This window comes from Bos javanicus, chromosome 6 (assembly GCF_032452875.1).
Source record: "Bos javanicus breed banteng chromosome 6, ARS-OSU_banteng_1.0, whole genome shotgun sequence".
Classification (NCBI taxonomy): domain Eukaryota; kingdom Metazoa; phylum Chordata; class Mammalia; order Artiodactyla; family Bovidae; genus Bos; species Bos javanicus.
The window spans coordinates 85,243,013-85,259,494 of record NC_083873.1 but is presented as its reverse complement, the minus strand read 5'-3'; the positions used below and the strand labels follow the sequence as shown (position 1 = coordinate 85,259,494).

General features: G+C 36.6%; 1 protein-coding gene across 1 annotated transcript in view; it reads left to right on the top strand.

Annotated features, from left to right (window-relative positions):
* Positions 1-16,156, top strand: part of LOC133249628 (UDP-glucuronosyltransferase 2C1-like) — a 37,025-nt gene extending 20,869 nt beyond the window's left edge. Inside the window, exons 4-6 of the mRNA XM_061420353.1 lie at positions 11,599-11,686; positions 13,280-13,499; positions 15,629-16,156. Of these exons, the coding sequence (XP_061276337.1) occupies positions 11,599-11,686; positions 13,280-13,499; positions 15,629-15,908 (588 nt within the window). The 3' untranslated portion in view covers positions 15,909-16,156. The remainder of the gene's footprint in view (positions 1-11,598; positions 11,687-13,279; positions 13,500-15,628) is intronic.
* The last annotated feature ends 326 nt before the right edge of the window (positions 16,157-16,482 follow it).

Here is a 16,482-nt window from a genome sequence, read left to right as displayed (position 1 = left end):
AATTTATTATATAAATGTTTAAAAACAATTATGTAATTAGGAACACAATGCATAAATATATAAATTATGACAACAGTAAAAGAAAGAGGATTAATCTATAAAGAAGCGGAGCTATTTTCTGCTATTGGATCAATAGGTCAAGGAATAAGGCATGAGAGTAATTAGAAAATATCTTTTTAAATGAATGAAAACACAAGAGACAAAAAATATATGGTGAGAAAGCAAGGCCATATAAAAAATTTTAATTATTGAATTTGAATTTTAGTAATTAAGTAGTGTTCGACTCTTTTGGAACCCCATGGACTATAGCCCACTAAGTCCCTCTGTTCGTGGGATTTTTCAGGCAAGAATACTGGAGTGGGTTGCTGTTTCCTACTCCAGGGTATCTTCCCAATTCAAGGATTGAACCCATATCTACTGCATTGACAGGCAGATTCTTTACTATTGAGCCATCAGGGAAGTCCTTATAGCTTTATGTGACTACATCGAAACAGAGGAAAGATCTAAAACAAGCAACCTAAGATTATACTTTAAAGAACTATAAAAAGAAGGCTAGCTGGACCAACATGTAGCCAAAGCAAAGAAGTAATGATTATTAAATCAGAGATAAACAAAAAAATAGGTTAAAAATAAAACAAGGAAAATCAAAAAAATAAAAAGCCAGTACTTTTAAAAAGTCAGCAAAATTATCAAACATTTAGCTAAACTGGAAAAGAGAAAAAAGAGAGTTGATGCAAAAAATTAAAATTAAAATGATCCTAGGGAGATTACTAATGGATTTATAGAGATAAAAAGATTATAAGAGAATACAATGGCAGTGTGGCTCAGACAGAAGAGTAGAAAGACCCCAGCTCACCTTTTTCCTTAGGCACACTAAAATAGACCCTATTTACAGAGTAATTATTGATGAGAACAAGCAGAGACAGGCTGTAAAGATCTACACCTAAAGATATAAAGAAGGAACTACAATTAGATAGATAGGAAGGATGGAAAAGGAATACAGTCAAGACTCATATCCCCAAGTAGGCCAATTAGCAGAGGTGGTTCCCAAAGACTGAAAGGTTTGAGCCCAATCCTGGACTCCTTGGCCTAGGTATTCTGTGCTCAGAAGAGAATCCCTCAGAGCACTGACTTCAAAGGCAAGTAGGCATTACTTTCAGAGGAGCCAATGGCTTATAGTAGTCAATCAGATCTCAGGGAAATTTAGCAGGCAGTGGCTTGAATCAGGATGTCAATTCCCTAGATCAGATCAGATCAGTCGCTTAGTCCTGTCTGACTCTTTGCGATGCCATGAATCGCAGCACGCCAGGACTCCCTGTCCATCACCAGCTCCCGGAGTTCACTGAGACTCACATCCATTGAGTCAGTGATGCCATCCAGCCATCTCATCCTCTGTCGTCCCCTTCTCCTTTTGCCCCCAATCTCTCTCAGCACCAGAGGCTTTTCCAATGAGTCAACTCTTCGCATAAGGTGGCCAAAGTACTGGAGTTTCAGCTTCAGCATCATTCCTTCCAAAGAAATCCCAGGGCTGATCTCCTTCAGAATGGACTGGTTGGATCTCCTTGCAGTCCAAGGGACTCTCAAGAGTCTTCTCCAACACCACAGTTCAAAGGCATCAATTCTTTGGCACTCAGCCTTCTTCACAGTCCAACTCTCATTTCATACATGACCACAGGAAAAACCACAGCCTTGACTAGACGAACCTTTGTTGGCAAAGTAATGTCTCTGCTTTTGAATATGCTATCTAGGTTGGTCATAACTTTCCTCCCAAGGAGTAAGCATCTTTCAATTTCATGGCTGCAGTCACCATCTGTAGTGATTTTGGAGCCCCCCAAAATAAAGTCTGACACTATTTCCACTGTTTCCCCATCTATTTCCCATGAAGTGATGGGACCAGATGCCATGATCTTTGTTTTCTGAATGTTGAGTTTTAAGCCAACTTTTTCACTCTCCACTTTCACTTTCATCAAGAGGCTTTTGAGTTCCTCTTCACTTTCTGCCATAAGGGTGGTGTCATCTGCATATCTGAGGTTATTGATATTTCTCCCAGCAATCTTGATTCCAGCTTGTGTTTCTTCCAGCCCAGCGTTTCTCAAGATTTACTCTGCATATAAGTTAAATAAACAGGGTGACAATATACAGCCTTGACGAACTCCTTTTTCTATTTGCAACCAGTCTGTTGTTCCATGTCCAGTTCTAACTGTTGCTTCCTGACCTGCATACAAATTTCTCAAGAGGCAGATCAGGTGGTCTGGTATTCCCATCTCTTTCAGAATTTTCCACAGTTTGTTGTGATCCACACAGTGAAAGGCTTTGGCATAGTCAATAAAGCAGAAATAGATGCTTTTCTGGAACTCTCTTGCTTTTTCCATGATCCAGCGGATGTTGGCAATTTGATCTCTGGTTCCTCTGCCTTTTCTAAAACCAGCTTGAACATCAGGAAGTTCACGGTTCACATATTTCTGAAGGCTGGCTTGTAGAATTTTGAGCATTACTTTACTAGCATGTGAGATGAGTTCAATTGTGCGGTAGTTTGAGCGTTCTTTGGCATTGCCTTTCTTTGGAATTGGAATGAAAACTGACCTTTTCCAGTCCTGTGGCCACTGCTGAGTTTTCCAAATTTGCTGGCATATTGAGTGCAGCACTTTCACAGCATCATCTTTCAGGATTTGGAATAGCTCCACTGGAATTCCATCACCTCCACTAGCTTTGTTCATAGTGATGCTTTCTAAGGCCCACTTGACTTCACATTCCAGGATGTCTGGCTCTAGGTCAGTGATCACACCATCGTGATTATCTGGGTCGTGAAGATCTTTTTTGTACAGTTCTTCTGTGTATTCTTGCCATCTCTTCTTAACATCTTCTGCTTCTGTTAGGTCCATACCATTTCTGTCCTTTATCGAGCCCATCTTTGCATGAAATGTTCCTTTGGTATCTCTGATTTTCTTGAAGAGATCCTTAGTCTTTCCCATTGTGTTGTTTTCCTCTATTTCTTTGCATTGATCACCGAAGAAGGCTTTCTTATCTCTTCTTGCTATTCTTTGGAACTCTGCATTCAGATGTTTATATCTTTACTTTTCTCCTTTGCTTTTCGCTTCTCTTCTTTTCACAGCTATTTGTAAGGCCTCCCCAGACAGCCATTTTGCTTTTTTGCATTTCTTTTCCATGGGAATGGTCTGAATCCCTGTCTCCTGTACAATGTCACGAACCTCATTCCATGGTTCATCAGGCACTCTATCTATCAGATCTAGGCCCTTAAATCTATTTCTCACTTCCACTGTATAATCATAAGGGATTTGATTTAGGTCATACCTGAATGGTCTAGTGGTTTTCCCTACTTTCTTCAATTTCAGTCTGAATTTGGCAATAAGGAGTTCATGGTCTGAGCCACAGTCAGCTCCTGGTCTTCTTTTTGCTGACTGAATAGAGCTTCTCCATCTTTGGCTGCAAAGAATATAATCAATCTGATTTCGGTGTTGACCATCTGGTGATGTCCATGTATAGAGTCTTCTCTTGTGTTGTTGGAAGAGGGTGTTTATTATGACCAGTGCATTTTCTTGGCAAAAGTCTATTAGTCTTTGCCCTGTTTCATTCCGTATTCCAAGGCCAAATTTGCCTGTTACTCCAGGTGTTTCTTGACTTCCTACTTTTGCATTCCAGTCCCCTATAATGAAAAGGACATCTTTTTGGAGTGTTAGTTCTAAAACGTCTTGTAGGTCTTCATAGAACCGTTCAACTTCAGCTTCTTCTGCGTTCCTGGTTGGGGCATAGACTTGGATTACTATGATACTGAATGGTTTGCCTTGGAAACGAACAGAGATCATTCTGTCGTTTTTGAGATTGCATCCAAGTGCTGCATTTTGGACTCTTTTATTGACCATGATGGCCACTCCATTTCTTCTGAGGGATTCCTGCCTCAGTAGTAGGTATAATGGTCATCTGAGTTAAATTCACCCATTCCAGTCCATATCAGTTTGCTGATTCCTAGAATGTCGACATTCAGTCTTGCCATCTCTTGTTTGACCACTTCCAATTTGCCTTGATTCATGGACCTGACATTCCAGGTTCCTATGCAATATTGCTTTTTGCAGCATTGGACCTTGCTTCTATCACCAGTCACATCACACAGCTGGGTATTCTTTTTGCTTTGGCTCTATCCCTTCATTCTTTCTGGAGTTATTTCTCCATTGATCTCCAGTAGCATATTGGGCACCTACTGACCTGGGGAGTTTCTCTTTCAGTATCCTATCATTTTGCCTTTTCATACTGTTCATGGGGTCAATTCCCTAACCAGATATTAAACCAGGTCTAGGCAGTGAGAGTACTGAGTCCAGGCTATTAGGCTGCAAGGGCCAGTAGCAAGTGAAAAGGCCCTGGCTTGTTAGCTTTGTAAAAATGAATTTCAACAAAGAGACAGAAATTAGTGAAACAATTGAAGTGTTTATTGGGAGAAAAAAGAAGAGTACGTGTGAACAGACACACATGGGCAGGTTCAGAGAGAGTGTTGTGATTCGTGGTAGCCTAAATCACTCCATGGATCATTTCTTTCCAAATTTCATCTGGCTGATATTCCTCTGCCTGGCTCTGAGTCTTTTCTGGTATAACTCAAAATCTTCCCCTCTGTATGCATGCATCACTTAGCTAGGATGGATTCCATCTCAGAGGCCTGTAGGAAGGTTTATACTACCTATTATGGGGGGGCATTCCCTCTCTTTTTGACCCCTAAGAAGACTTTCTGCACATGTGTAATTGAAAAGGTCTCCTTGACCTCAAGAATGAAAAATATGTGGTCTCTTTATCTGAGCAGAACTCAGCTCCTCTCTGCCCCTGTATCATCTTTATCTTGGATTATTGGTCCACAGGGGACAGACTTCAACTGCTCAGCCCGGGACCCATCTCTCTGCTGCCTCAAACCCATAACAGAAGGATGCATGCAGCCCAAATAGGGGCACCCCAGTAGCTAATGACAAGACCCTGGCTTGTCTGCTTTGTAAAAATGAAGTAACCAGAGGAGTTTACACTGCTTGGATGCACAGGATGTCTCCTACAAAAGGTCTCTTCTCCAAGATCAAGCAATGTAACCAAACTATAAAATACATAAAATACAACAGAAAGTAAGTTGTCGTAAGGTGATAGAAGAATATGGTCAAGTGGAACAACAATATAAAACTCCAGAAAAAAGAACTAAGTGAAATGGAAGCAGGCAATCTACCTGATGGAGAGTTCAATTATTATGGTTGTAAAGATTTTCAAAGAACTTGGAGGAAGAATGGATGAACAGAGTGAGAAGTTAAAAATTTTTAACAAAGAGAAAATATGAAGCACCACCACATAGAGATGAAGAATATAAAAATTGACATGAAAAATACACTAGAAGGAAAAAACAGTATATTAGATAATGTAGAGAAACAGGTCAGTGAGTAAAAAGATAAAGTACTAGAAAACACTGAAGCTGAAAAGAAATAAAAAAGAATAAAAAGAAATGAGGGCAGCTTAAGAGACCTGCATGACAGCATCAAGCACACTACATTAGTATTATAGGGGACCTGAAGAAGAGGGAGAAAGGGGCAAAGAACATATTTGAAGATATAATAACTAACCTGCAAAGGGAAACAAGCATCCAGTTGTAGGAAGCAGAGACAATCTCAAACAGGACCAATTCAAAAAGGACCACATCAAGACACATTGCAATTAAATGGAAAAAAATGAAGATAAAGAAAAAAAATTTTAAAGCAGCAAGGGAAAAGAAACAAGTTATGTACAAGGAAACTCCCTTAAGACAACAGCTGGTTTTTCAGAAGAAACTGTAAAGGCCAGAATGGAGTAACTTGACATATTTAAAATGATGAAAGGAAAAACCTACCTCCAAGAATACTCTATACAGAAAGGTTCACATTCAGATTTGATGGTGAGATAAAAAATTTTGCAAGCAAGCAGAAGCTAAAGGAGATTGGAGCCACCAAACCATGTATACAGAAATGTTAAGGGAACTTCTTTAAGTGAGAAAGAAAAGGTCAAAACTGGAAATGTGAAAATTACAAAAGGAAAAATCTCATTGGTGAAGAGAAATATACCACAGTGCTAGTAAATCAGCAAGGTATAAGGCTAGAAGAAAGGTTAAAAGACAAAAGCAGTACAATCAAGTATACTCATAATAAGTAATTAAGGGATACACAAAACAAGAAGACTTTTAAAATATGATATCAAAAACACTAAGTGTGGTGGGAGGAGTAAAAACACAAGGTTCTTAAAATGCATTTGCACTTAAGAGATCCGCAACTTAAGATAATCATATATTTTACATATATTTGTATGCATTTTGCCAAGTACAGTGTGGGGAATGACTATGTAATATCTTTATATGTTGTAACTACATCTATCATGATGATCACTTTGAAATGTATAGAAATATCAAATCACTATGTGGTCTAACAGAAACTAACATAGTGTTGTAGGTCAATTATACTTCAAAACAAAAAAAAAATTATAGAAATTCATAGAAAAACAGATCAGATTTTTGGTTACCAGAAGCATGGGATTGGGGAAGGGGCAATAGAAGGAAGGTAGTTAGTAGGTTCAAACTTCCAGTTATAAGATAAATACCAGGATGCAATATACATCATAAATTTAATTAATGCTGCTGTATGTTATACACAGAAATTGTCAGGAGAATAACTTCCTGATTTCTCAACTCAGGATTTTTTTTCTAATTAATTTTATACATATATAAACTGATAGATGTTCACTAAGCTTATTGTGACAGTCATTTCCTAATATATGTAAGTTGAATCGTTATTCTGTACAACTTAAGCTTACACAGTGCTGTTATGTCAATTATTTACACAGTGCTGTTATGTCAATTATATCACAACAAAACTGGAGGAAAAAAGTGATATAAAAATTGCAGAACAAAATTAGACAAACTAGAGGTGATGAATAAATATCTTGAAAAACTCAATTTACTTAAGGTGATTTTTTCTCTTATTTATAATAATTTATTTTTACAGCAAATATTGAATTACTTTGATTATTCATTTACATAATAGTACTAACTCTCAGAGAAGGCAATCGCACCCCACTCCAGTACTCTTGCCTGGAAAATCCCATGGACAGAGGAGCCTGGTAGCCTGCAGTCCATGAGGTCGCTAAGAGTCGGACATGACTGAGTGACTTCACTTTCACTTTTCAGTTTCATGCATTGGAGAAGGAAATGGCAACCCACTCCAGTGTTCTTGCCTGGAGAATCCCAAGGACTGGGGAGCCTGGTGGGCTGCCGTCTACGAGGTTGCAGAGTCGGACACGACTGAAGCGACTTAGCAGCAACTAACTCTCAATATTACGTTTTTATTACCACATCTGCTTTTACTGTCTTAGTAGAAATCTGACAAAATGGTTGAATCAGAATGTGACAGTTGAACATGTCCTATTCAATTACACCTGAAATACACCTGAAATATTCCCAGTGAAATGTGTTATGCAAATTTGCACCATAAAAATCCATAAATGTCAAATTATACACTTCTTTTTTAAAAGACTTTAGCAATATTTTTATAAGAATTTAAAAATTTCTCTTCCATTTTTATTGAATGTTATTTAACTCTTTAACTGTCTTTTGCACCTTCTGAAAAATGTGTTGTATAAAAATCACACATTTCCAGTCATCTATAATTGCATGTCTATGACCCAAGAATCATTAAATTAATTAATTTTTTAAAAATTATACAAATTTTAAGGGTTACTTTCTATTTATAGTTACCACAAACTATTGTCTGTGTTCCTCATGTTGTACAATACATCCCTGAGCTTATCTTATACCCAATATTTTGTGCTTCCTACTCCCCTAGGCTTATATTACCCTTCTTCCGTTCCCCACTGGTAACCACTAGTTTCTTCAATATATCTGTGAGTCTGATAAAAAAAAAAAAAAAAGAAATAGATTATTTCAACAGACATATCAAATTAAGAGATTGAATTATCATTATAATAAAAAATCTCTTCTAGAGGAAAAATCCAGGATAGATCATATCACTAGTAAAGTCTATCAGACTTTTAAACAATAAAATAAACTAATCATTTCCAAATTTTCAAAAAATTTTAAGGGAACACTAAATAATTCTATGAGACCAGATTCACCCTGATACAAAAGCCACATAGACACATCACAAAACATAAAATTATAGACCATGATCAGTTTAAAATGTAAATATTAAAATATTCAAGAAAATATTTTCAGATCAAATCCAGTAGAATATTGAAAAAGAGTATTCACCATAATGAAGTGTTTAATTTCCTCATATGAGGATGGTTAAGCAAAAGTAAATCAATCAGTATAATAACTTGATATGAGTGTAATGATCAGACTCACAGTTACAGAGAAGAAAATCATGGCTACCAGTGGCGAAGGGCAGAAGGGTAATATATGCGTAGGGGAGTAGGAAGCACAAAATATTGGGTATAAGATAAGCTCAGGGATGTATTGTACAACATAAGGAACATAGCCAATACTTTCTGACAACTATAAATGGAAAGTAACCCTTAAAATTTATACAGTTTTTTAAAAGTTAATTAATTTAATGTTATTTGGTTTGTAGACATGTTATGCATGACTGGAACTGTGTAATTCTGTAAAATTTACTGTAAAAATTTAATTTAATGTTATTTGGTTTGTAGACATGTTATGCATGACTGGAACTGTGTAATTCTGTAAAATTTACTGTAAAAATTACAGTAACCCATTTTTCAGAAGATGCAAGAGACAGTTAAAGAGTTAGGTGACATTCAATAACAAGGGAAAACAAAACAAAACAATCATTACAAGCTACACATTAAAGAAAGCTGACAAAATCCAATTTCTCTCATGGTAAAAATTCTTAAGAAACTAAGAAGAGTGAAAAAAGCCCTCAACATGATACAGAGTATTAAAAAAAAAAAAAAATCTAGTATCAAGCTCAATGATGGAACCTGAAAGCTTTCCTCCTAAGATCAGGAAAAATACAAGAATGGCTACTTTCACTACTGCTATTTAACTTTTACTAGAAGTTCAGCATGGAAATGATACAAGAAAAAGAAATGAAAGCCATTCATGCACATTAGAGTGACAGGTAAAACAATGTGTATTTGCAGATGACATGATCCTATACATAGAAAATATCCAAGAATTCACAAAAAGCTGCTACTGCTGCTAAGTCACTTCAGTCGTGTCCGACTCTGTGCGACCCCATAGACGGCAGCCCACCAGGCTCCCCTGTCCCTGGGATTCTCCAGGCAAGAGTACCTACTAGGGCTAAAAACCAAATTTAACAAAAGTGTAGAATACAAGATTCACACACAAAAATTGGTTTTGCTTATTATGCACACAGTATCAATGAACACACTGACTGTGAAATTTTAAAACTTCCTTTACAAGAACAATGAAACAATTTAAATACTTAAGAATGAATCTGACCGAGGAAGTTACATATTTACATGTGGAAAACTACAAAACATTATCATTATAAGGAATTAAAGAATGCCTAAATACATGGAAAGTCATCCTATGTCCATGGATAGGAACATTTAGCATGTTAAAATGTCAACACTATCCAAAGTAATCTATAGATTTATTAAATGCCTATCAAAACTCTTTAACAGCCTTTTTTGTAGAAATGAAATATCCAATTAACAACCTCATATGTAATTTCAAGAACCACAAGTAGACAAACAATATTGAAAAACAAAAAAGTGAAAGGACTCACGTTTTCAAACATTGAAATTAGAAACATTATAAACCAACAGTAAATTAACAGTGTGGTACTAGAAGGGTAGACATATAAACCAATGGAATAGAAGACAAATTGGAATTAACCTTCATATATATGGCTAACTGATTTTCAACAAGTGTGAAAGACCATTCAATTGGAAAAGGACAGTCACTTCTTGACACATTGTACTAATAAAACTCTGATATCCACATGTAAAAGAATGAAGACATATCATATATATATAAATTACCTCAAAATGGATCAAAGTATGAAAATTTAGAAGTAAAATTACAGCAATTTATAAGAAAATCCTAAGGGAAAACTTCATTACATAAATTATGTTATGATTTCCTAGGTATGAGGCAAAAAGAATAGGTAATAAAAGAAAAGAAAATCAGATTTCATCAAAGAATTCTCCAGGGCACAACACTGGAGTGGGTAGCCTTTCCCTCCTCCAGGGGATCTTCCCAACCAGGTATCAAACCCAGGTCTCCTGCATTGCAGGTGGATTCTTTACCAGATGAGCTCTCAGGGAAGCGCACTGATATTGGAAGAATACTGGAGTGGGTTCCTATTTCCTCCTCCAGGGAATCTTCCTGACCCAGGGATTGAATCTGCATCCCTGCCACTGCAGGTGGATTCTTTAACAGTTGAGCCACTGGAGAAGCCCAAAATGATGCATGTGAAAGGGAAAGTGTCTTTTTGACTCTTTGTGGCCTCATGGACTGTAACCCACCAGGCTCCTCTTTCCATAGAATTCTCCAGGCAAGAATCCTGGAGTGAGTTGTCATTCCCTTCTCCAGGGGATCTTCCCAATCCAGGAATCTATCCTGGGTTTCCCACATTGCAGGCAGATTCTTTACCATCTGAGCTACCAGGGAAGCCCATGGGCTGTGGAAAACATTTTGTGTTTTCTCAGAAAGTTAAACATGGATATATCATACAAACCAGTCATTCTAATTCTGGCTATATATCCAAAAGAATTGAAATCATGGGCTCAAACAGCTACTTGCACACCAGTGGTCACAGCATCATTATTCACAATCATGAAATGACTGGATAAAATGTGACATATACACACAAAGAAATATTATTCACCTTTTAAAAGAAGGAAATCCTGATATGTTACAATATGTATGAACTTTGAGACATAACATTAAGTGAAATAATGTTAAGTCGGAAAGTACTGCATGATTCCACTGAGATTACCAGAGTAGTTAAATCTGCAGAGACAGAAAATAGAATAGAAGTCACCGGGGGTTATGAAGTGAAGGGAATAGGGAGTTACTGCTGAATGATACAGAGTTATGCAGGGATGATGAAGACATTTGGGATGCTGATAGTGCTGATGGTTTCATAACATTGTGGATTGTAATGCCTAATGTAAGTTCTAGTCACACAATACCTTAAAATTATAAATATCATTATGTATATTTTATTATAATAAAGACAATACTCGATTCTATATCACTACCAAGTATATAACAAAGGTCAGAGTGCTAACAAGCTCTTAGGTAAATAACATCCATCCCCTTTACCTCTGAAAATTTTGTTGCGAAATCTCCTTTACCAGAATAACCTAGTAATGCCAACACATAATTGTTTCAGGTAAAGATTTTCCTTGTTTCCTTCATCTTTTAAGTGAGAACTTGTTAGTATATAGATTAGGATTATTGTAAGCATTTGAAAATATGATTGTAATGTCAATGGTTTAAAAACATTCGTTAATCACTAAGGCATCATTGCTTGTTTAATACCTGGAGGCATTAAACCTGATTAATTCTAAGTTAACTGCCTCCTTCTGACAGGATATGGTTCTAAAAATCTTCAAATGAAGTAAAGACACTTGCCTTAACAGGTTCTGTGGAAATATGGAGGAAAGAAGCCAGAAAATTTAGGAGCCAATACCCGGATATATGAATGGATTCCACAGAATGATCTTCTGGGTAAGACCAAAGAGAAGAAAATCAAACAGAAATAAATAAGGGATAATCTGAATAATTACTCAATAACAAATAAATCCAAAACATTTGTTTTCAAAATAAAAAATAAAAACCTTGATGGCTTCTTCACATTTCTTCTGGAGTTTGTTAAAGAAAAATTATCCATGACACTTGTTAAAGACTAAACTGAAGTGCAGTGCAGTGAAAGTTTCTCAGTCATGTCCGACTCTTTACTACCCCATGGACTATACAGTCCACGGAATTCTCCCAGCCAGAATACTGGAGTTGGTAGCCTTTCCCTTCTCCAGGGGATCTTCCCAACCCAGGGATTGAACTAGGGTCTCCTGCATTGCAAGTAGATTCTTTACCAAGAATCCTGAGCTATCAAAAAAAGCCCCAAAAGACTGTAAAGAATACTTTATCCAAGGCCATCAGGATGAATACTACTGCAATAGACTTTCACAGCAAATCAGAGATTGGACTCCATCTGAGTCAAAAAGGAAAAGTGGAAAATTTATAGACAAAGTACAGAGTGGATGGTCATTAGATAAAAAATTAATAAGAGTAAGCATCACAGACAAGGGGTGGGGATTCTGGAAAAAACAACTGAATCAGATTCTTGCTGAAGGCAGGTCAGAGTGATCAGGTATCAAATAGGGGGACGGTGAAGGATGAATCAATAATCAGAGAGGTGATCAAATATCAAGGTTTCAAGAGTCTAGGGAAACTGACTTCATAGGATGCTTGCTAAAATTAGGTAACGCAGAGATAAAAAAGAAACTCCCAAACCAGGACCTAGCTTAGAAGAGAGTTCAGAGGAGCCTGACTAGACTTTGGTCAAGGATAGAATCTTTTTCAAGCTCTAACATAAATATGGGTTTTATAATTCTTCCACTTATGATATAATCTCTGCCTGTTCAGAATCAGGGTAAAGGAAAGTACCTTTAGATAAGGCTCTCATTACTTTTTGTATAGAATATGGCAACACCTTTCTGACTCTGTGTATCCATTTTCTCCTCTGTGTCCATCCGCCTCTCTGGACTTTCCCTGCAGTAACTATTTAGGGGGAAAAAATCTGGCAAACCATTTCGTCATCTAGCATATTACAAATGGCTCCAGATTACTATAAAATTACGTGCACAATTCTGTTTTCTTAAACAGGTACTTAATGAACTTGCCTTGGTCTATCTTTCTATCCTGTGCTGCCAACATTCTCACAGTGAAACCCTGCATATCTCTCCTCCCATGTCTCATTCACAGAAGCATTTTTTCTTAAATCCCTCGATCCTGTTTATTAAAGCATCATCATCCCAATTACTTGTCCAATGGCAGGTACTCTCCATCATTTAACTCTGCACAAATTTTTCATAGGTTTATGGAATGACTCACTTGCTGGAATCACTAATTGCTGCTTAGCCTGGAATAATCAATTGCTACTTTCTTTAGCACCTATAGGAATCTATATATGGCTTCATTGTACACAATCATATAGAAGATGCTACCTAACTGAATTAACTATTTATAAAGATATTATGGCTTTCTGTTTCTAAAACTCTTTCAATTTAGAATACTGATTTTTTTTTTTTTTCTTTTTAGGTCATCCCCAAACCAGAGCTTTTATCACTCACTGTGGAACCAATGGGGTCTATGAAGCTATCTACCATGGGGTCCCTATGGTGGGAATCCCCCTGTTTGGTGATCAGTATGGTAATGTTGCTCGTGTTAAAGCCAAAGGAGCAGCTGTCGAATTAGACTTGCAAAGAATGACGAGTTCCGATCTGCTTAACGCTTTGAAGGCAGTTATTAACAACCCTATGTGAGTATAAAGTATACAGTTTTCTGAGAAACATTGGTATTTTAAAAGGAGTAATTGTTTCATTCAGTTTAATTCAATACTTTTATATAATCACTAGGACATATCTAACATCAAATAAATTATTGTCATATATTTCTCAAATTCTATGAAAATATTTACCTATTGTTACTGGAGAATAGATTTCATCCTCAAAGAAATGCTAAATTTATTTAAATAAGCTAAACTATTTTTAAAGAGTCACACATACTTTTGCTAATATTATTTTTTGTTCATGTGCATGCTCAGTACTAAGTCATGTCGGCTCTTTTGCAACCTTATTGACTTTAGTTCACCAGTCTCCTCTGTCTGTGGGATTCTACAGGCAAGAATACAGGAGTGAGTTGCCATTTCCTTCTCCAGGGGAAATGGAGGTTTTTATATATAAAAACCTATATAATCCAGGGGCTCTTCCTGACCCAGGGATCCAACCCACATCTCCTGCATTGGCAGGCATATTCTTTACCACTGAGCCACCTGGGAAGCCATTTATTATGTCTTTAAAATTACAAATATTACTACTATAAAGAATTTAGGTAATGTGACAGAAATATAGAGAAATAAAGTTGAAAAAAATCACATAGCTCTCTTCAGGTATCTATAACCTATTACCAGTATAGAAATATTACTTCAGATATTTCTTTGTGCTAATTTACAAATAGAAAAGAAAAAAATGTATAAAAATGGGACCAGGCTACATTTTGGGACTTCTCTGGTGGCTCAGATGGTAAAGAATCTGCCTGCAATGCAGGAGAGGTTTGATCCCGAGGTCAGGAATATCTCCTGGAGAAGAAAATGGCCACCTACTTCAGTATTCTTAGCTAGAGAATTCCATGGACAGAGGAGCCTGGAGACCTACAGTCCATGGGGTTGCAAGAGTTAGACACAACTGAAGCAACTTTGCACAGCATGCTTGGTATATCTATTCCTGAATGATTTGTTTTTATTAATTTTTTATCTGACAATTTTTTTTTTCTGTGTCTTAGAGCTATTGTTTTTTCCTTGTTTTCCTGAAATGTATCTAGAGGTACTTATTCATTAAATTCTTGTATATTAAGAAAGACCTGTCTTTTTTTTTTTAAACCAAATGGTGACAGGGTTTTGCATACTTTTTTATTTTGGCCCACAATTCTGTTTCTCAGAACTTTCTACATATATTTCATTATTTTTCTCCAATTTAATGTTCTGTACTCTCTATCAATGATAAGTGCACTTCAGTGTGGGAGAATAAGCTTCCTCCTCCATCTCCTTCACAAACCCAAAGGAATACTTCCTCTAAGTGAGCCATTAAGAACCCTAAATCTAGAGCCTATTTTACAGAGACAAATAACTCGGAAAGAGAAAAACAAAATCTAGATTTTCAGAATCTAGAAAAATGGTACTGATGAACCTGTTTACAGGTGAGGAACAGAGACACAGATGTAGAGAGGATGGTATTGTGGACTCAGCAGGGGAAGAAGAGGGTGGGACAAATTGAGAAGAGTAGCACTGACATACCATCGACTTACTCTCAGCCCTTACTTCTTGCCCAGAGGATCACATCAAGCTTCTTGTTTTCATCTGAAATGTCAGGGCCATGAAAATCTCAGACTGAAATCTTTCCTGCTGTTGTTGAAAACTAGCTTCTTTTAGCACTAATACTGAACCAGGGAGAGGGAAGAGAAGTACAGGAAGAGTTATTTTCTCATAGCTCTGCCCCTTAAATGCTGCTTCTGTCACTATTATGTTCCCAGCACCACATTCAGCAAAAGAGATAAAAATTCTGTATTCTCAAATGACATATTCTACATTCCTCTTTCTGAATCTTTAAAATGCTACTTTTAGTTAGAAATTCTCCCCTACCTCCAATTATTATAGAGACTATCCAACAAATATAGGAATATCCAACAAATTTCAGTTAATAAATTACCATATCTAGAAATATCTCAAGAGGAAAAAAAAACTTTCATGTATATTCTGTGCTCTTGGTGATATCATTTATGACATAATATATTCATAATTATGTAATATACTTTTAATAGTATATAACAATTTTAGGTATATCATGTCCTTAACAAAATTTTCAAGTGGCTATCTATATATTCAATCCTTAGCTATAAAGAGAATGCTATGAAGTTATCAAGAATTCACCATGATACACCAGTGAAGCCCCTTAAACGAGCAGTCTTCTGGATTGAGTTTATCATGCGTCACAAAGGAGCCAAACACCTTCGACCAGCCTTCCACGACCTCACCTGGTACCAGCACCACTCTTTGGATGTGATTGGCTTCCTGCTAGCTTGTGTGGCAACTATTATATTCCTGGTCACTAAATGTTGCCTGTTTTGTTGTGGGAAGTTTGGTAAAATTTCAAAGAAGAAAAAGAGAGAGTAGTTTTTGTTTTTTTGTTTTTTTCAACAGTTGGACTAGAAACCTTGATGAAATCCATCTGAATTATCCCAGGCACTGATTTGAACAGATTTCTACTCACTTGGGTTCTTGTCCATTCCTCAGCTTTTTGAGTCAAAGGTCAAACTCTCACTCCAAAAATATGCCACATGATTTATAATTATGATATAAAAGAATCTGTTATTTAAAAACAGAGGATAAACAAATAAACACATAAAAGTTGCTACCATTAACGATGTAGTGGTTTACTTCATTCATTGCTTTCAGTTCAATCAGTTGAGATGCTGTTTGAGGCCTTACGAACATAACAAGTAATTCTATTTTCAGTACTAACCATATTGAATATTTCCTTAATATCTGACATGATTTTGGGTTCCACATTCTAAAGGAACTAGACAAGGAGTAATGTAGAGCACACTCTAGTCAGAGCTTTCCTTCCAGTCAGGATGATCAGGAACTCGTATGGTTTCTACTCCTCTGTAAAGCACATTTTACACCATCAATTTTCTTTCATATCATACATTAGATGTTGTCCCTCTTGAAATACAAAGCTTTGCTT